This window comes from Talaromyces proteolyticus, assembly GCF_021365285.1.
Source record: "Talaromyces proteolyticus strain PMI_201 chromosome Unknown BGW36scaffold_9, whole genome shotgun sequence".
Taxonomy (NCBI): domain Eukaryota; kingdom Fungi; phylum Ascomycota; class Eurotiomycetes; order Eurotiales; family Trichocomaceae; genus Talaromyces; species Talaromyces proteolyticus.
The window spans coordinates 442,429-460,332 of record NW_025764285.1 but is presented as its reverse complement, the minus strand read 5'-3'; the positions used below and the strand labels follow the sequence as shown (position 1 = coordinate 460,332).

Here is a 17,904-nt window from a genome sequence, read left to right as displayed (position 1 = left end):
TGAAAACACGCCTAATATATATCTCTGCGGAGGCTTTCCTACACGCGTTTGCAAGGAGTACATCAATTGATATATCTGTGTAGACATGTATGTCTTTAAATTAGGAAGGAGCGAATCTTCTATATAAATGATTTATGGGGTTATGGTTGTATAATGGTGTTTGGGGCAGTAATATGACGGGATCTAGAGACGTGAAGGTATAAGTTACATGACTATTAAAAACTATATAACTAGGCCCAATAATATAATCTAGATTTTGAATGAATAATGTTATATTGTTTTGACCTGCTTTTAACCATATCACTATATGAGCACGAAAAAAATGCTCTGTCATGGCCCGACCATAACCGTCATCCAGCAGCTGCCCATGTTAAGCACCACAAAAGTGGATTGGGTAAAGAAGCGCTCCCCATATCGATATTAATAATAGTTGAACGTTTTGTATTATCTACGGGCGGCCCCTAAGAAAGCTGAATTAATCCGACATAAATTGGTGTAGATGCAGATGCTACAGGTTCATCGTCACAGTCATACTATTACTATGAACCAACAAACAAGGCGGCAGTCTCCGACAGAGAATCTCTAGATCACTGACGTACTCCTCACTACCGGATTCATCGAGACAGGTGCCTTCGACCGGCGACGGGAGCGTGGTGAACATGACCGCCGTGTCGGCGCTTTGTCGTGTCATGAGTTCGTTTAGGATCAGATGTTGGGCGCGGCAGGGGAGGTCGTTGAAGGAGAGCGGTACGGCGGCTTGGCGGGGATAGCCTGATGCAGGAGAAGAGCCCTCGGTCGGGGATAGGGTTTGGGTTTGATGAAGAGGGTTCGCGCGGGAATGGGTGTATATCGATTCGCGGCGTGGTGATAAGGTGGATGTGCTGGATGTCGGGGACTCGGGGTCGCTGGATGATGATAATGGCCGGCCGGCGGGTGGTGAGTCGGAGAACATGATTGAAGGCCCAATTCCTTCCGTTGGGTTGACCCGGGTCTCGGGGATCGGTGTTGAAGTGAATCGGTTACTGGAGGCCACTCGACTGGCTTTTGGTCGTGAGGGAGTTGTATCCGCGACACGCGTGCCGGTGCCGATTTGGTCGTCAAGGGTTGTGTTTGCTCGTGGTGTTGATTGTGTACTTTCTAAATCATTTACGGATTCAGGGGCAGCAAATTTGGAACGCGGTGTTGTAGATCCGTCGTCATCATCATCCCCATCGCTCACGTAAGGTTCGAAATCGCTGTCTCCTGAACTGACAGAATCCTCACTTTCATCGGAGCGATAGTCTACCAGCGAGTCGAGCAGTCTGCTTGTTTGCATACCCAGGTTGACATTCATACCTCGGAAACTAGATATCGATTTTCTTCTTTGCCCTTTGCCAGCTCGCACTAATCTCTGGATGCCTTCAAATTGCGGTAATGCTTGGCGGTGCCCTGATTGTTGGAACAGCGTTGACGGCCAACGCTGTCTTTCTCCTGACTGCCTGCTTGCCTGTCTAGATGATTGGGGTTCTCTAGCCCTGTCTCGATATTCCTGGATTTCCGCCCACCACGTTTCATTTTCAAGGACATCATTTACATCCTCTACGACACTGTCATCGACAAGTGAAGTTTCACCATTGACGATTGTTTGGTACGTTTTCAGGTCCTCGTTAGCCAAAGCGAAGACAAGCACCTCCGCTTCGATACGAAGCTTCTCTAGTAGTGCAGAAACTCTTCCACGCTCTTCTTCCACATCGCTCTCATATTCCACAAATACTGACACGCGAAGCTTGTAAGATCTCTTCCATGACGCTACCGTGTTCAATATGCATCCCAGCTGTAAGATCAAGGTATAGGTATCAAAGTTGGTCGTCAAGACATTCTGTTTACTTTCTCGATCAGCGGCAAGCTCAGCGGACATTTGAATAGGCCACAGGTCAATGAAAGTTTTCTGATTCTCCCCTTTCGGGTTTGGCAGTTCAAGGTTCTCAAACCCCCTGGCAACGGCAAAATTGATCCGCAACTTGAAAAGTAAGTCTTCAAGAATTGTAAGATAGGCTTTTGCGGTCATCGAGGTTTGGGGATGAGACGAGGTAGAGTCGCTGTTGTCGGATCCGCGTCCATGAAATATTATATCAGCACTTTGGGAAGAACGTCTCCCACGTTTCGGATTAAGAACTTCTGCAAGGCTTTGATGAGGTCGGTGCTGGTCAATAATCACAATATTTGGTCTCATGCCACCTAATCCTGAGTTCAAGACAATATTCCTCACTCCCCACTCAGGTGTAGGGGCTACTGTTATGCTGGTGAACGCTTTCACTTTTGAATATTCGATAAATTTCGTCCAAGCGGTCTGTCGACGACGGACTTCTGGAACAGCGCCCGTAAAATCATCTGTCACAATAACGTGACCGAGCACAAACAAAGCGCCTTTCTTCAACGAATTGCAAAAGTGAATCATTTTGTACTGTGACTCTAGATCGTTCACAAATAGAAGAATCTGAGGTCGCCAGAACTTGACATGCTCCTGCCTGAGTCGAAGTAAATATTTTCTTACTTGATGATAGATTAAGCTCTGACTGACGTCGCCCCATGACTTTGGAGGAGAAGTATAATGGATGAGCACAAACAAAAACAGCAGAACAATGATGCATCCTGTAGCGTAAACTCCATCAACGAAGAACATGAAGGCAACGCTAAACACGGCTCCCACAGCTGCAGTTTGCCAGTTGAAGTAGTGAAAGGACGGCCTGAAGTTTGGTGCAGACCCAATCTTCAGTAAAAAGCAAGCAAGATTTGTTGCTAAGAAGGTCATTAGGTATGTCATGGTGGTGAATGAAGCAATTTGATTGATGTCAAAAAGCATGGTCACCTGGGCTACAACGTAAGTAAAAAGTATTGCGTAGGTGGGATCGTCGCTCTTTTTGTTTCCCTGGCTGAAGATTCCTAGCCCAGGGACCAGATTATCACGTGCAATCGCTTGAAGTAGTTTGGCTGAACCAATTACCCCCATCAAAGATGAGAAGAACGTGGAAGCAAACTCCCCAAGTAGCACCACGAGCCCGGATAGATTTGTCTAAAACGATCGGTTCAGTTGCGAATATATGGTTTCATTGCTTATTCAAATACTTACCACTTGTATTACGTTGACGTTATTATAGAATGATTGTCTGGTGATTGATGCCGCCATTGACAGGATAACAATTGTGTATGTGATGAAGGTTAAAAGCAGTCCCGAAAGTGTTCCTTTGGGAATCGATTTGCTAGGATTTTTCAAGTCTCCAGACATACTCGCTCCACTATTGGCGTGTTAGTGGACCACAGGAATACACAAGGGAGACCTACGCAAAAATTCCTCCAGTAGCGGGAAACAATATGCCGAATAGATCTTGAAATGTCTCACGACGACTCATCTCGCTGCCAGCAGCTCCTTTTGTGAGATGAGGCTTGAGGTTTTCCAAAAAGGTCTTTGCTCGGAAACCAGTAAATTCTACACCCAATCGGGGAGACGAAAATGGGCGCTGGAATAATGCGGAGAAAGGTATACTGAATGTTGAAATTAAAAGAATAGCTAGCAGCCCATTGCTAGCTCTAGAAAATATCGAGCTCCCAGCCATACAGATCGCTGTGCAAAGAAGCAGAACCAATGTAGACCATAGGTATTTCCACCAGAACCCTTCCTGCAGCAAGTTTGACCATGAGCCGGATTCAAGGCCAAAATTCTCAATTACACAGTCGATTAAGCCTATTGCGTTCATTCCGGTATTGAAAACAAATCCCATATAGAACACGAGACCAATTGATCCACCAAACTCAGGGCCCAGGGAACGGGATATCAGATAATAAGCTCCACCGCCACGTACTGTTCCATTGGTTGCGATAGCCGAGATGGACATTGTAGTCAATAAGTTGATGATATATGCAGCAATAAGCATGCCTGTGGTTATAATTAGCGATATGTATACGAAAATATTTATGCGCTATACCCATCATTCCCAGGACACCACCTTGACCAAGGATAAATCCAAAACGTAGGAACATCAAAATGCTCAGCACATTCAACGTGGTAGGCACGAAGACGCCCGAGAAAGTACCTAGTTTGTCGGAATGCACACTAAGACTCGTTGCAGTCCTTTGCGATCGGACACGGTCCCTCTTCGTATCCCTCTCCACCTCCACAAGTGTATCTCCTGCCATTGTCTGGTCCTGAGAGGCAGGTCCGGGGTCCTGTTGATCCTGAGAACCAAAGAGCCGCGAGAAGATTCTCTTAACGAAGCCATGCGTTTTCGCATAGTGTCTTGAGTTTGAGTTCGATGCTGTCGTTACAGGTTCGTACGGGTCTCTAGACAATTCACTAGGAGCCAATCTAGTTGCATCTTCTGTGGCTGACCGTGTCGAAAAAATAGGTCTCTGTCGAGATTCGCTCACTCTCGAGGAAGACTCGGTGCCCACAGGGGCCATGTTTTCATGTGCAATAACGAACAGAAAGAAGGGGGGCAATTGATCACTGCATAACTCGACGCATGGCTGGGGTAGATTGAGCTGTAAACAGATACAATGACAGAAGAGGAAGCTTGACGAGTGCAGATCGAACGCTGTTGACTCTTATCCACAGCAGGAGCACTTCCCCTCTTTCGGGAAAGCGCCAGTGATGACTTCACCTTGCATACATCCGCACAAACAGCGCAAACACGACACTCCCGCGGGCGGTGAGGCGTGTTGCGGGCACATGATAGGCGTGCTTCTCGTTCGGGTTAGCTAAGCTGCCTCGGCCTGCGCCTTCTTCCTCGCTGTCAACCTCGATGCTCGACCTGCATGACCATTATTATTATTGCCATACTTCTCATACTCTCTCTGAATGCTGGGGCTGTATAGATCTTGTTTCCACTGCATGGTTCGGCCATACTAACACCACGCTTTCCCACCCAGTTTGTCGCATCGTGGCCCAGGATGCACGCAACCGCCAACAGCGAGCAGGGAGCTTCGTCCGACGTCTCTCAGCCTAGACAGGTTGCAAGCTCACCACCCCGCTCCTTTCGATCGTCTTCGCCCAGAGCAGAATCGTTCCAGCGGGAAACAACGATAGCACGCCTAGCTTCCCCCCTGCCATCGACCTCTTTCACCGGAACTGCTTCGTCGGTAAGGTCGGGGCGGGGAACGCCAGCGCCGGCAGCTCAGAATGAACATCTTGCAGCAATTGAAAATAAGTCTTCTCTTCCTGGTCCAGGGCAGTCTGCGTTGGCCTCGGCGCTTCAAGATACCAGCAATACTTTCTCTCCTCAGCCAAGTACCCCAGCGAGACACTCACCAGTGCTGAATAATCTTGAGCATCACCCATCATTAGACAGGATTGCCCGATCGAACTATGGGTCATTTGACTCTAGGCTCGTCGACGAGCCCGGACCTGAAGGTAGTCGTGGGGTTGAAGACCCCGAAGTCGTGAAGAGACATTTAGTATTGCCTCCCGATAATGACCCATCTAGAGACTCGGAATCCCATAGTGAAATTGGAAATGGCATGAATGAGGATGAGTTCTCGAGCTTGAGATTACAGGGTGGCGATGTAACACGACAAGTTTATCGCTGGACCGAGGATGCTGAAGCCCAAGCCTCTGGATTGAGACGACCAACTCGAAGTAGAAGTTTCAATCTCAATCGACCTGAGCCTGAGAGCGAGACCGTGGACATAAACTCCATTCGTGTACCAGGTGGCTTTCGAAGAGACTATTTGCGAAGAACATTGGGAAGCCCCGGCCCACGCGGTGGAATGCAAGATAACGGACAGCATGCCGTTTCAACACAGCCTCGATTTCTCACAAGCAATTTCCTTGAGTTCTTAACCCTGTATGGACATTTTGCGGGCGAAGAGCTCGAAGAAGATGACGAGGCACTCGGGCCTGGTGAATACTTTTCATCTGATACGTGGGATGGTGACGAAGCCGAGCCCGGGGAGGACACATCTTTACTACGCCCGGAAACGCCTGGTCGCAAGAAACGCAAACACAAAGAGCGAGCTCCGAAGGGAACAACTACCCCAATGGGTGCTGCACTTCTTCTCCTGAAATCGTTTGTAGGAACAGGAGTCTTGTTCTTGCCACGCGCATTTCTAAATGGAGGAATGCTTTTTAGCTCCGTTGTCCTCCTTGTCGTTTCAATACTGAGTTACTACTGTTTTATTCTTTTGGTAAACTCTCGACTCAAGATTGAAGGCTCTTTTGGTGACATTGGGGGTGTCTTATATGGCAAGTGGATGAGACGAATTATTCTAGGATCAATTGTACTCAGCCAGTTGGGGTTTGTGTCTGCGTACATCGTTTTTACGTCACAAAACCTCCAGGCATTCATTCTGGCTGTCAGCAAGTGCATGACATATATCGACATCAAATTCATGGTCCTGATGCAGTTGATCATCTTCCTACCCCTATCGCTGATTCGGGACATCAGCAAACTAGGATTTACCGCTCTTATAGCCGATTTGTTCATCATGTTGGGTTTGATTTACCTCTTTTATTACGACATAACCACGATTGTTGACAACAATGGAGTCTCTGATATCATTCCTTTTAACGCGAATTCATGGACTCTATTCATCGGCACTGCTATTTTTACTTATGAAGGAGTGGGGCTTATCATTCCCATTCAAGAGTCGATGACGCATCCTAGGAAATTCCCACCAGTGCTTGCTGCTGTTATGATTATTATAACTGTCATTTTCCTGTCAGCTGGTGCCGTCAGTTACGCAGCATATGGATCTGCTACAAAAACAGTTGTGCTACTCAACCTGCCCCAGGACGATAAACTCGTCAATGCTGTGCAATTCTTGTATTCACTTGCAATTTTGCTAAGCACGCCGCTACAACTTTTCCCTGCCATTCGTATCACCGAGAATGAGCTTTTCACCCGCAGCGGCAAGTACAACCCGGGCATCAAATGGAAGAAGAACTTTTTCCGCTTCATGCTTGTCATGTTCTGTGCATTCATAGCCTGGGGCGGTGCAGACGACCTCGACAAGTTTGTTTCTCTGGTTGGCAGCTTTGCCTGCGTGCCACTTGTCTACGTCTATCCAGTAAGTCTTTCCCTTCCAGCGATTTGCCATTCGACTAACCATATCACTAGCCTCTCCTTCATCTCAAAGCCTGCGCAACATCCCGCTCCCAGCGCATTGCTGATATCACCCTGGCTGTGTTTGGTATAATCTGCTGCATATACACCACTTCCCTGACCATATATAATTGGATTGCCGTCTCGACTCCACCGGCCCCTGGATATTGCGATACTTAATCTAGCACAACTACCTCAGCAACCTTAGATTTTTGATTGATATGTATCTATTTCCTCATCTTTAGAATGCGCCACCTCTAGCATTTCAATTTGGTCGCACTTTATGCACTAAGCAGGACTTTCTTAATTTCGGGCCAAATAGACGTGATTATTCTTGCATTCCTATTCATTTCTGTAAAAATTGCTTAGCCTTCTTCGCGTACCCTGTCTCCATGCTCAGGACGCGTCAGTCCTAACTCTAAGAGAATATACCATTCCCTATCGCCCATACAATATATACCCACCTCTTCTACAACAATATCACCTACAATCCTTCCTACCCCACTACAAAGCGCAGAAACATCAAACACTCGATCTCTCGATCTCTCGAACACGACAAACCGACCACATCAAAGCACTTTCTATCATTTCAAAAACTAAAATGCAGTATACACGGGTAAAGAGGCACGACACGACACGACACGACCCTCACAGGCCACACACACACACACACACACACACACATACAAATGAAGCATATCGAAGTCCAGTAGATATTCCCTATATTCATTGTCCCCCTCAACCCCATCGTTTACCTTCTCATCTATTGGGAGGCCACCTCGCCGCCTTTCGCAGCAAGAGCCTTTTCGCGCCCGCCCCAGCTGTAATCACCACATCAGTACATTAGTTTTTCATCACCCAGACTTCGGGGAGGGGACGGAGGTGGTGGAGCGAACGTACTTCCAGTAATTCAGATAGCGGTAGCCTTGTGTGAGTTGCGAGGTAAAGTTGATAGCGTGGCAGGCGAAAAGGAGGTAGTTTTTCGGGGTAACGGCCATGGAGTAGCGCATGAAGGTGGCGGAGTAGATGGTCAAGGCGCCGGTCATTGATCCGGAGATGCTATAACCAAAATTAGAAATTGTTTGATTGTTTGATTGTTAGGTCGGGGGAGTACATCTCAGGGTCTTTCTTGATGTCCAGGATGGCAGCGAGAGGGATACCGAAGTTTGATGCTGGGCCCCAGAAGTCTGTGACGTGTTAGCATTCTTCTTTTGCTTCTTCTTTTGCTTCTTCTTCTTCTTCTTTTGCTTCTTCTTCTTCTTCTTCATTTTCTTTGCAGCACTGCTCGGGTAAGAGAGTAGAGTGTCACGGTAAAGAGAGGAACTTACGTGTTGAGCAGAAGTAATCCAGGACCTTGTTGGAGCGGATCTTCGCATTGATGGCTTTGATGGCGGCGGCCATTTTGACGACAGCCAACTAGCAATGCAGTAAATCGGTAATCGATGGAGATTATTATTTTTGATGTTGTTGCAGCTGGTAAAGCTGTGCACGGAGTTAAAGCGGAATTTCTCCCACCGGCATCGGCTGCCGTGCCGGACTGACCGATGGCTGCATTGGATACAGTGGGAGGTCACGTGGCTCTCACTACACGAGATAGAGATACGCAGTTTTAAATAAATATAGCTCTAGATCAGGCAGTACAAACTCTTGTGGATTTATATTATAACTACACTCGTGATTTGGCTAGACTCGTGAACCCCAACCTCATCCACATGCGCCCAACGCCTTGCCGGTGATAGTGGTGGTAGTGAACCCATATCACGGCTGTTTCGTTCGAATCCGAACTTTTAAAAAAAAGGGACCGTGCAAGGTGACTTTTGATGGTCTTCAAATCACCATGTGCTCTGAAATTTGCATAGCTTTTGTTGTCTTGAACATCGGATTGAATCATCGTCCGCCAAACCCAGGAGGTGGGTAGCCACGGCCTTGTCCGGGAGGCTGGAATCCAGGTGGTGGTTGAAATCCGCCAGCTATGTAGCAGTTAGACTGTAAATCCAGTAGATAGACGGGATTGATGCACTTACGAGGTCCACCAGGGCCGCCTTGAGGGAATCCAGAGGGAGCAAATCCAGCTTTTCTATGTCAGGAAAAGTCCAATATGTCAAGAAATAGATTAGAACTTACGAGGTCCACCAGGTGGTCCCCCGCGTCCGCCGAACCCAGGAGGCGGCGCTCCAGGGAACCCACCAGGAGGAGGTGCGAAGCCTCCAAATCCAGCAGGGGCCGGTCCTCCAACGCCAGCAGCCGGGCCACCAAGACCAACCGGCAAGCCTCGTCCAGAGGGCCTACTAATCCCAGGCCCAGCAGAAAGCGTGACAGCGCCTGTAGGGACGCCAGGCACGCCGGCACCCAAACGCGCCGAAGGGTCTGCAGGGGGAGGTCCATCGACTGAGCACGAGACGACATTTGTGCCTCGAACGATCGTCAATCCCAGAGTACGCTTTTCTTCAGCTTCGACCAGCGGGGCGGCTGCGGCACCGGGGGCTTGCTTTGTGGCTTTTCGCTTGACACGACGAAACTCTTCCGTATCGGCGAGGACAAGGTTCATGTGCTGCGTAGTCAGTTAGATATGTCTTTATAACAATGTCAGGACGCTGCGTACCTTGTCAAATGCTAGCATCTGTCCCGTCATCTGTCGACCATCGTTCAAGGTCACGCGCATGCGATAGTTGATCTGTCCATGATAAGTACGGTCGAATGCTGTTAGGCGACATGTCACATACCAAGTTTTGCTAGAGAGAAGGTCAGCTGTGTCTGTCAACAAGGTACGCTATCACGCATGGTCATAGCTAGACCTACCATTTTTCCCTGCTTGTTTGCCGCCATTCCGGACGTATTGCGCACGAATGCGACTTGTCAAGTTCCAAAGAATATGCTCGCCGAACAGACTCGCCCAGTCGTATTCAAGCAGAGTGTGAGGGTGAAGGTACTTCACTGAGTTCACTTTGCTAATAAAAGGTTGACGCTAAAGTGAGAAACAAAGTGATTCCGCAGCGGCTAAAATTATGGCTGGATTGGGAAAGGCGCGGCCGCGGCTAGCGCTAAGCGCAACCGACAAGTGCCAAGCCACTAGGGCTTTCGCTTCCTCGTTCGCCCACAACGAACTTTTTGCTGCACACTCGAACGACTTTCGATACTTCGATCCATCCAGCAGTCGACCAGCACCACACAGTCGCCATGGTATGTGAGAACCTATTCATTGGAATCAACACACGGCTTGAATTTATCTAACGTGACCAGTCGGACGGAAAGGACAAGAGCGCCAACCCCATGCGCGAGCTGCGCATCCAAAAGCTCGTGCTGAACATCTCGGTCGGCGAATCTGGTGACAGACTCACGCGTGCAGCAAAGGTGCTCGAGCAGCTGAGCGGTCAAACCCCAGTGTACAGTAAGATATTCAAAAGGATGGAGGAACGGTGGACAAAAGGCTGATATATCGATGTCCAGGCAAGGCCCGCTACACTGTCCGTACCTTCGGTATCCGTCGTAACGAAAAGATTTCCGTCCACGTTACCGTGCGTGGCCCCAAGGCCGAGGAAATCCTCGAGCGTGGCCTCAAGGTCAAGGAATACGAATTAAGGAAGCGCAACTTCTCCGAGACCGGCAACTTTGGCTTCGGCATCAGCGAGCATATCGACTTGGGCATCAAGTACGACCCTGGTATCGGTATCTACGGCATGGACTTTTACTGCTGCATGTAAGTGTTTTCTGGATGTCTTTTTCTGGTTGAAATATCGAGCAAATGTTGATGTGATGATTATAGGACCCGCCCTGGAGAGCGTGTTGCCAAGCGCCGACGTGCCAAGGCCAGTATCGGTCCCAACCATCGCATCAACCAAAATGAGACTATCAAGTGGTTCAAGAACCGTTTCGAGGGTATCGTTCGGTAAATTCGTGCATGGGAGCGGTCGGGGTAATGTGTGGGAAATGGTGAAATGGTGATTGATATTAGGCGCTGTTTTACGAATCTTTCCTTGTCTCAAAAGAAAAAGAATGCAGCATTCCATCATATCAAAATGGTGATAGGAAGACTGACAGACGGCCCGTCTACGGTACAGGGCGGTGACTAGTTACTAGTTATCAGGCTCACCTCAGATAGGATGTGCTAGGATAACATGATGATATTAAATTCACCACACTTCAAATTCTTCACATTCTTCAAATTACCTCCTGAATCAGATGAACTTGCGATGCCACAACTCATAACATGAAATGATAACAGATCCCTACCCCCTCCATTACTTCTGCGAACCCCCAGTATACCCATGCCACATCCTCCCAAAAAACCCCTTTTCGGGCAACATCTCCGCAAAACTCCTCCTTCTCTCGGCAGACCCAGCGTCCGAGACGCTTTCTCTCTTCTGCGTCTGCAGCTTGTCGAACTTGCGCGTATTGTTCGACGATGCGCTGCTAGTTGATTTGGTCGATGCTTCTGATGCCTATCACCATTATTAACACACATATCGTAAGCTTCAGGAATTAATGAATTAGTGGCATACCCGACGCTTCCGCTCAGCGTCCCAGCCTGACCACGGCGCTGGGCCTGCAGGCGACCGCACGCCGCCGTTCATCCACACATTCTGATGCTCATGGCGCGCGCCCACTTCGCCGTGCCAGTGGCGCTTGGGAGGGGAGGTGCCAGTGGTGCCGCCAGTGGTGTCGGACATTGTAGCTGTATCTTATTTGTATGGATTGATGATGGTTTGTTTTGTTCGTATATGAGCCTGATATAGCACTGCAGCTTTGTTTGATGTGTGAGAAATGGGGGTTGGGTGTCGCATGATCAGAGCCTGGTCATATACCACGGAACCAAGGTATATTACTAACCAGCATGCCACATTTTCTTACATGCGAGATAGCATGCTGTTGGAAAGGTTCATTCCATGGATCCAGCCGCGAGCTGATTGGCGCTGCAAACCCAACCGCTATCGCCGGGCTGTCAGGTTACATGACACACCATACCTGCCGACGAATCCAGGACGACTGAACCTAGCGGATGGTGTGTTGCGCGACGCGGTCATTGGGTTGGATTGGATTGGATCAGATCGATTGGATTGGAGCTGCTGCTGGTCCGGGGTTTGTGGGGAGAAAGCTGCGGGGAAGAGTAGCTGTCGGACACAAGGCCAATAGTAGGCCCATGATTAGGTATCCGTTAGTTATCTCTGCTGGGTGCTAGGCTGGTCGGATTCGGCGGATGTTGATTCTGGACTTACTGGCTTACTGGGAAGGCGAGGCGTGTCATCAATGTGGTCTGGCCAGATGACGTCATTCGGTCTAGATGTGCATCTCAGTCATCACTCCTATATAATACAAGTATAGCGATGTGCGATGTATGTATATGATGTAGTATGTAGTATGTATACTACAGCTTCGCCATACGCCCACCCTGCGATCTCCTCACCATCTCCCAAACCCTCACCCCCTTCTCCCACATCTCATCCATCCAAACATCAACCACTCCATCATCCCTCAACCTCCTTACCCGCTGTATGTGTACACCATCTGTCCACTGCACATCCGAGCGATTCACAAACTGTACCAGCGGATCAATCAACGCGGCCTTGACAATAAGTTTCTCGTGCTCCTCCAACCTCGCCCCATTACCCCAGAGCCACATGGCCAAGTCGGACGAGTGCGTCACGCCCCATTCAGGCGGCAGCGCAACGCAATTGACCCGGTATTCGATACGATAGCGGTACAGCAGGTGCGAGGCGCCGGCGCGGCAGAGCGCGTTGGCGAAACCCCGTTCGAGCATGTGCACCTGAATGTCAGCGTAGATCCGGCCAAAGGCGTCTTGCCAATCTGTGCAGTCGGGGGGAAGCTGGCCCGACGGGTAGTAGAGGTTGACCAGCGCGTCGCAGACGTCAGGCGGGTAGTCTGCTTCGAGGCGCTGGCGTAGTGCTGCGAGGGAGTTGGTCGGCGTGTGCCAGGTGCCGTAGACAAAGTGCTCGTCGCGACACTCGCCGTTCATCAGCCGGACATCGCGCTCAATCATGCGTTGCGCAAAGGCGCCATTGTCGATGTCATAAAACAGTTCTTTGGAGATGAAGTGCCCGTCATTCCACGGCCGGTATTGGTGGTGCTGGACGCGCAGACTTGCGTCAATCAGCTTTGTCACTGGGATGTTGTTCAAGATGGATAGCTTCTCTGCATGCGGTGTGTCCAGAGGGATATCAAGCACCGTAAGAAGCTCGTCGAATTGCTCCTGCGCGCCGGCCGCAGATTTAGGCTGGACGCCGGGCCCGTTGGAAAACATAATCGCCTGTCGGATAACACTCTGGTCTGTGGGTAAATATAAATCATGGGCGAGCTGATGGAAAACTGAGTAGGATCCTAAACTCTAGTTAATATCATCATTCTGTAAAAAATTAGAAGATTAAGATGGGATACCTGCAGAGTACCCTGCCACCGTAATATTCAACACGTTACCGCCAAAAAAATGAGCATACTCGCGAGTCCATTCGAGGGCCATTCTCTGGTCCCAAAAGCCCTGGTTTCCACAAGGTTGATTTACTGTCGCGGCATCTTTCTCCAACTCTAGAGAACTCAAAAACCCGAGCACAGCGACTCTATACACAGGCGCGACAATCACACACTTGAGATCCGTCTCGCCCAAAAGCCGAACGACGTTGGTATCATTCGGGCTACCGAACTGCAGAAAGCCTCCATCTAGAAAAGTCAGAATGCACCTTTTACGTCAAGGATTATACATGTACATACGAATATAAAATATAACCGGCCATCCTGTACCATTAGTCTAGATTAAAATCATATATATAGTTCACCACATACCTCCCTCCGGCGGCTCACCCACAGGCGTCCACACAATACACTGAAAGCAGTCCTCACTAGCACCCTCGGTCCCAGAGTCCTCCTGAGGGCAGAGCACAGCCGGACCCTCGCACTGCGCCGGGCTGGTCTCGGTGCCATATACATAATCAGGCGGGAGTGGGCGCGCCAGACGCCATCGTTTCTGCGGCGGAAGCGCGTATCGCACGCCGCCGTAGTATCGAGCTAGAAAGACGTCTGAGGCTTTCTCAACATCTCGGGTGTGGGCTGGCGTTAATGTTTCGCGGATAAGTGAGCCTTGGATGAATCCATGGGTGCCGAGATGGAGGATGCTGGGAGAGCGGGATAGAGTGTCCATGGGCGAGTATCCCAGGCCGTTGAGAACTGGTTTTTCTGATCCAGCAATGCTGGTGTATATTGCTGGTTGGAATCGGCGATTATAGTACCATCGAGAAATTACACAGAGGATTAGGACGAGTTGCACCAGGACGATGCTCGATGAGGAGACCATGTGGGCAGGAAGGCTGGACTGTCGGTACAATCCAGTAATCCAGATCAATCATTCACTCAAGCTTCCTGGTGTTGGATTGTATGGTTTTACCCTCGTTTTAAACTACGTCTTTTGTCCGCAGATTGATGCCTAAGGCGCGCTGTCGGACATTTCACGCGTTAGAACGAATTGAGTTTAGTGGCAAATTTGATTGGATTTTGATATAAGCCTAAGTTGTAAAAAAGCATCTATCTCGATATATTTATATGCTATAATATTAGACGATTCTGGTAGAATATGGACGCAGAAATCCTGGGCCAGAAATACATGCGATATAGTTAGTTTTCTGTTATGTTGTGTATCATATATGAACAATAATTCTATGCTGACAATCTTCAAGATTTCGTGCCATTCTGAGTTGATGTCGTTGTTGAAAGCACACGGTGGCCTTTCGTTGAGGTAACTTCACAGTAGGCACGGTATTTGTGGTACAGTATTGACTGCTATTTTCAGTGCGTTTTTCTGCTAAATCTCGGCGGATCCAACAAATCGCCCGCACTAATTGTTACTGTCACCCCACCGAGTCTGGACGCTGGCCACTCTGGTATGCCTTATGAACACCATAAAAGATATCATTCAGCCCACTATCATGCCGAAATCAGATCTAGAAAGGGGGTGTATATTAAGACTGCCGCCTGAAATTCTCCATATCATTTTCGAATTGGCTCTTCGTGACGGAGAACGGTATTGCCGTTATACCACCAAATCATTGACTCTTACATGCCATTGCTTCTTGAACTTGGCCATACCCTTTTTGTATAAAACGATCAAGCTAGAAGTGCCCGGTGAATGCAGAAGACATATAAGTTTAAACGCAGCGCTTCAAAAAACCCCCTCATTAGGGCAGTATTGCAACGCTCTTTGGATTGACATAGGAGCATCTAATGCCACACCTATCGTATATTCAGCAGTGAATTACATCATTCAGTCTTTGAGAAGTGTGAAATCGTTGCGCATTTCCCACAGTGGTTACAATGTGGGTTATAGAGATTACGAACGCTCTGATCAAGTTCTATATATGTGGAAATTGATCGACACTGTTGCCCAGCATATGCCGCAACTTGAAGAATTACGTTTAGGCATAGGCCGTTATCGCATTGAATTGAGAGATCTCGTCGAAAGTATCGACATTCCATCCTTAAAGCACCTTAGCTTGGATGGTATACTTTTTGGTGGAATTGCTCCCATTTCGGACACAATGGTACTCACGTCTTTCCCCTACAGGTTTAAGAAGTGAATACTGATTTCGTGATTCAGAAGTATCGAACGGCTTCATTCACCTCACTCACCATTTCAGACTATGAAAATGACCACGCGAACGTTTTGCAACAGCTGTTGTCATGGCCGAAGGCACTTTCACATTTCTGCTGGAACAACTCCATGTATCGTGTTGAGTTACAATCAGCCATTGCTCAATCGATCCAATTCTCGCTGTTAATGCACAAGGAAACTTTGAAAAGCCTCGATCTGGAAGGGATACCGTGGGGACATGAAGCGCATTGGTCTAGTACTAGCATCTACCCCAATTTAGAAGTGCTGAGACTGTCAAGGGACTGCCTCCGTGGAATAAAGGGAGAATTTCGAAACAATCTTCTTGAATTAACTGCCGCTGATGCGGGGTCATTATTACTGACCCCGAAATTGAAAGTGTTTGTACTGAACTATGGTACAGATGGCATTGGTAAGGATGGATACCCTAAATCATGCTGGATTACTTTCGGAGACGGAGACGAAAACTTGTTGTGTCAACTCGCGAAAGCCGCAATCGATGGGAAAACGGAACTTCGAAAGATTCTAATCCAATATAACCCGCCAAAGGATGAGATTTCTGACTATAATGACGTATATCCATGGGATCGCATGGAAAGGATACGTGACGATATTCAGCCTTTTGGGTTGATACTGGAATATGATGTTCCACAAATTAGCAAGCGGGAGTTTATGGACTGCATAGAGTTGAAGCGATTCTATGAAGAGACCACTCTTGATGATGATATGGTGATAGCTCAATCGCCCGATCGGTTATGGTAGTAGACAAAGAGGCATTTATGAAGTTATGTCATTGAGTGAGGAGTAAATAACGTTTCGTGAAGGAGCCCTGGTCCAGAAACCTGAGATTTCCCATGCCATTGTCCTCAGCTGAAAATTCTTCCCAAAACAAAACCACATATCCCAGGTCCCTAGCCCTGCGTGTTACAGTTCCTTGAAGTAGCCACTCCGTCACGTATATGGGATTTTGAATGTGTGGAGGAAAAACAACCCAAAAACCCGCCGGAAAAAGGGAAGAATACCTCCACAAGTAGAAGTAATCAGAGGAGTGGTAGTGGTCCTTCTCAAGCTCCGGAGAGTGATGTAGTCAGGGTCTCACAAATGGAGAACCGTGTTGTCGGTGCTCGTGAAGAGCGGAGGTCATTCTTTATGGCCCTCCGCCAGCCCCAGAGGGAGTCTTTCCCTCATTGTAACCCTTCCAGATTTGATGTTTCGACACAATTACTACGCCACTCCTGTAGTTCGGCCTGAAATTTATCAAAACCTGATTCTCAAGTTCGATCCTGTTAACATTCACAACCTAAAATCCATTAAATAACTTACTTAAGTCTCTGTCGTGCAGGAATTAAAAAATCACGCTTCTCGATGAAATTGAGGGGGTCCAATAAATAATATTAACCACGTAGCTATATTATGGATCCTATATTAAGAAATATTTTATGGCCAAAAATTTTTATAAAACAAGGAATTACTCGGGCAATTCCTTACTTCTAGATATACTATTGGATGATATTTATCTACTTTGTGCGTTCCTTGAGTTCAGGTCCTTATTGCTAAGGTTTACTATAGTTAAAATGAGCCAAAATGCATAGCCTTGACAACTACGAAAACTAATTCTCGAGGAGTTACCGTCCTTTTTGACAACTGTTTTTTTGTATTTTTGTAAGGGGAGCACTTGAGGTTCTCTTGATATTTAGATATGGGAGTCAGTTTGATAAACCAATATCCTTAGAAGTATTATTATTACTAAAGTCCATATATTGTCATACCGGGTTTGTGGTATATCCTTTTTGATATCTGAAGTGTCTCGGATTTCCTGAGGCCGTCAGTCTTACCGGATTCGGCAAAAGAATGTTATATAAAACTGCCGCATTATGGTCTAAATAAGTGCCTGGGTAAGTGTCTGAGTGGGGTTGGGGCTAAGAGTAGTTATATTCATATAATCTTGATATTATGAGATTACTATTTTCGACATTTTTAGTTATTTTTAAAGCTTAAAAAGACTAATTTTCAAAAATTTGTTAATATTTTGTGAGAGTTTCATTAGTAAACTTCCCACTGACTCTTCACCGGTGACAATGAGCCTTCAAACCCCCTGTCAAGGAAAAGAAAATCAGGGATCCACTCAAAAATATATTAGTACTTGCTTCTTCTGAAGAAAGGGGCTAATCCGCTGTGTTACTGTAGTCGTGGCAAGTCTATGGTGTTAGAAGTGACGCA

At 47.7% G+C, this 17,904-nt stretch overlaps 8 protein-coding genes across 8 annotated transcripts; 3 read left to right on the top strand and 5 right to left on the bottom strand.

The window, feature by feature from the left end:
* Positions 1 to 253: 253 nt before the first annotated feature.
* On the bottom strand, positions 254 to 4,609 carry BGW36DRAFT_383504 (putative cation chloride cotransporter). Its single transcript, XM_046216671.1, has 4 exons — positions 3,963 to 4,609; positions 3,322 to 3,913; positions 3,110 to 3,275; positions 254 to 3,052 (listed from the first exon to the last, which is right to left on the bottom strand). The coding sequence occupies exons 1-4, from the start codon at positions 4,435 to 4,437 to the stop codon at positions 509 to 511; spliced, it is 3,777 nt and encodes a 1,258-aa protein (XP_046069343.1). The 5' UTR covers positions 4,438 to 4,609; the 3' UTR covers positions 254 to 508.
* Positions 4,610 to 4,773: 164 nt separating this feature from the next.
* On the top strand, positions 4,774 to 7,415 carry BGW36DRAFT_383503 (putative amino acid transporter). Its single transcript, XM_046216670.1, has 2 exons — positions 4,774 to 7,041; positions 7,092 to 7,415. The coding sequence occupies exons 1-2, from the start codon at positions 4,927 to 4,929 to the stop codon at positions 7,254 to 7,256; spliced, it is 2,280 nt and encodes a 759-aa protein (XP_046069342.1). The 5' UTR covers positions 4,774 to 4,926; the 3' UTR covers positions 7,257 to 7,415.
* On the bottom strand, positions 7,402 to 8,597 carry BGW36DRAFT_383499 (UPF0041 domain protein). Its single transcript, XM_046216669.1, has 4 exons — positions 8,405 to 8,597; positions 8,191 to 8,263; positions 7,977 to 8,135; positions 7,402 to 7,897 (listed from the first exon to the last, which is right to left on the bottom strand). Exons 1-4 carry the CDS (start codon positions 8,475 to 8,477, stop codon positions 7,840 to 7,842), a joined length of 363 nt encoding a protein of 120 aa, XP_046069341.1. The 5' UTR covers positions 8,478 to 8,597; the 3' UTR covers positions 7,402 to 7,839.
* A 109-nt stretch (positions 8,598 to 8,706) lies between these two features.
* Positions 8,707 to 10,175, bottom strand: BGW36DRAFT_383495 (uncharacterized protein). The gene is made up of 6 exons (XM_046216668.1): positions 9,876 to 10,175; positions 9,800 to 9,808; positions 9,679 to 9,750; positions 9,201 to 9,627; positions 9,101 to 9,148; positions 8,707 to 9,046 (listed from the first exon to the last, which is right to left on the bottom strand). Exons 1-6 carry the CDS (start codon positions 9,900 to 9,902, stop codon positions 8,964 to 8,966), a joined length of 666 nt encoding a protein of 221 aa, XP_046069340.1. The 5' UTR covers positions 9,903 to 10,175; the 3' UTR covers positions 8,707 to 8,963.
* Positions 10,093 to 11,074, top strand: BGW36DRAFT_209090 (60S ribosomal protein L11). The gene is made up of 4 exons (XM_046209910.1): positions 10,093 to 10,256; positions 10,317 to 10,464; positions 10,524 to 10,773; positions 10,840 to 11,074. The coding sequence occupies exons 1-4, from the start codon at positions 10,254 to 10,256 to the stop codon at positions 10,964 to 10,966; spliced, it is 528 nt and encodes a 175-aa protein (XP_046069339.1). The 5' UTR covers positions 10,093 to 10,253; the 3' UTR covers positions 10,967 to 11,074.
* A 246-nt stretch (positions 11,075 to 11,320) lies between these two features.
* On the bottom strand, positions 11,321 to 11,719 carry BGW36DRAFT_259478 (uncharacterized protein; the record flags this gene model as incomplete). Its single annotated transcript, XM_046210059.1, has 2 exons — positions 11,321 to 11,515; positions 11,576 to 11,719. Coding segments are annotated over 2 exons (339 nt in total), but the record flags the coding sequence as incomplete, so codon positions are not given.
* Positions 11,720 to 12,438: 719 nt separating this feature from the next.
* BGW36DRAFT_300291 (putative carboxylesterase) lies at positions 12,439 to 14,223 on the bottom strand (the record flags this gene model as incomplete). Its single annotated transcript, XM_046211611.1, has 4 exons — positions 12,439 to 13,409; positions 13,467 to 13,745; positions 13,797 to 13,820; positions 13,869 to 14,223. The coding sequence occupies 4 exons, from the start codon at positions 14,221 to 14,223 to the stop codon at positions 12,439 to 12,441; spliced, it is 1,629 nt and encodes a 542-aa protein (XP_046069337.1).
* A 412-nt stretch (positions 14,224 to 14,635) lies between these two features.
* BGW36DRAFT_463333 (uncharacterized protein) lies at positions 14,636 to 16,591 on the top strand. Its single transcript, XM_046222205.1, has 4 exons — positions 14,636 to 14,692; positions 14,756 to 14,814; positions 14,869 to 15,616; positions 15,673 to 16,591. The coding sequence occupies exons 3-4, from the start codon at positions 14,969 to 14,971 to the stop codon at positions 16,444 to 16,446; spliced, it is 1,422 nt and encodes a 473-aa protein (XP_046069336.1). The 5' UTR covers positions 14,636 to 14,692; positions 14,756 to 14,814; positions 14,869 to 14,968; the 3' UTR covers positions 16,447 to 16,591.
* The last annotated feature ends 1,313 nt before the right edge of the window (positions 16,592 to 17,904 follow it).

Excerpts from the sequence above, each read along its gene's own strand:
- BGW36DRAFT_383504 (XM_046216671.1), bottom strand. The coding sequence starts at position 4,437 with ATGGCCCCTGTGGGCACCGAGTCTTCCTCGAGAGTGAGCGAATCTCGA. Across the intron at positions 3,914-3,962 it reads TGGTGTCCTGGGAATGATGG|GCATGCTTATTGCTGCATAT; the intron begins GTATAGCGCATA and ends TTATAACCACAG. Across the intron at positions 3,276-3,321 it reads GCTACTGGAGGAATTTTTGC|TGGAGCGAGTATGTCTGGAG; the intron begins GTAGGTCTCCCT and ends ACACGCCAATAG.
- BGW36DRAFT_383503 (XM_046216670.1), top strand. The coding sequence starts at position 4,927 with ATGCACGCAACCGCCAACAGCGAGCAGGGAGCTTCGTCCGACGTCTCT. Across the intron at positions 7,042-7,091 it reads CACTTGTCTACGTCTATCCA|CCTCTCCTTCATCTCAAAGC; the intron begins GTAAGTCTTTCC and ends CCATATCACTAG.
- BGW36DRAFT_383499 (XM_046216669.1), bottom strand. The coding sequence starts at position 8,477 with ATGGCCGCCGCCATCAAAGCCATCAATGCGAAGATCCGCTCCAACAAG. Across the intron at positions 8,264-8,404 it reads GGATTACTTCTGCTCAACAC|ACTTCTGGGGCCCAGCATCA; the intron begins GTAAGTTCCTCT and ends AACACGTCACAG. Across the intron at positions 8,136-8,190 it reads ATCAAGAAAGACCCTGAGAT|CATCTCCGGATCAATGACCG; the intron begins GTACTCCCCCGA and ends TTTTGGTTATAG.
- BGW36DRAFT_383495 (XM_046216668.1), bottom strand. The coding sequence starts at position 9,902 with ATGGCGGCAAACAAGCAGGGAAAAATG. Across the intron at positions 9,628-9,678 it reads AGATGCTAGCATTTGACAAG|CACATGAACCTTGTCCTCGC; the intron begins GTACGCAGCGTC and ends CTGACTACGCAG. Across the intron at positions 9,047-9,100 it reads AGGCGGCCCTGGTGGACCTC|CTGGCGGATTTCAACCACCA; the intron begins GTAAGTGCATCA and ends ACTGCTACATAG.
- BGW36DRAFT_209090 (XM_046209910.1), top strand. Across the intron at positions 10,465-10,523 it reads CGGTCAAACCCCAGTGTACA|GCAAGGCCCGCTACACTGTC; the intron begins GTAAGATATTCA and ends ATCGATGTCCAG. Across the intron at positions 10,774-10,839 it reads ATGGACTTTTACTGCTGCAT|GACCCGCCCTGGAGAGCGTG; the intron begins GTAAGTGTTTTC and ends TGATGATTATAG.
- BGW36DRAFT_463333 (XM_046222205.1), top strand. The coding sequence starts at position 14,969 with ATGAACACCATAAAAGATATCATTCAGCCCACTATCATGCCGAAATCA. Across the intron at positions 15,617-15,672 it reads CTCCCATTTCGGACACAATG|AAGTATCGAACGGCTTCATT; the intron begins GTACTCACGTCT and ends TTCGTGATTCAG.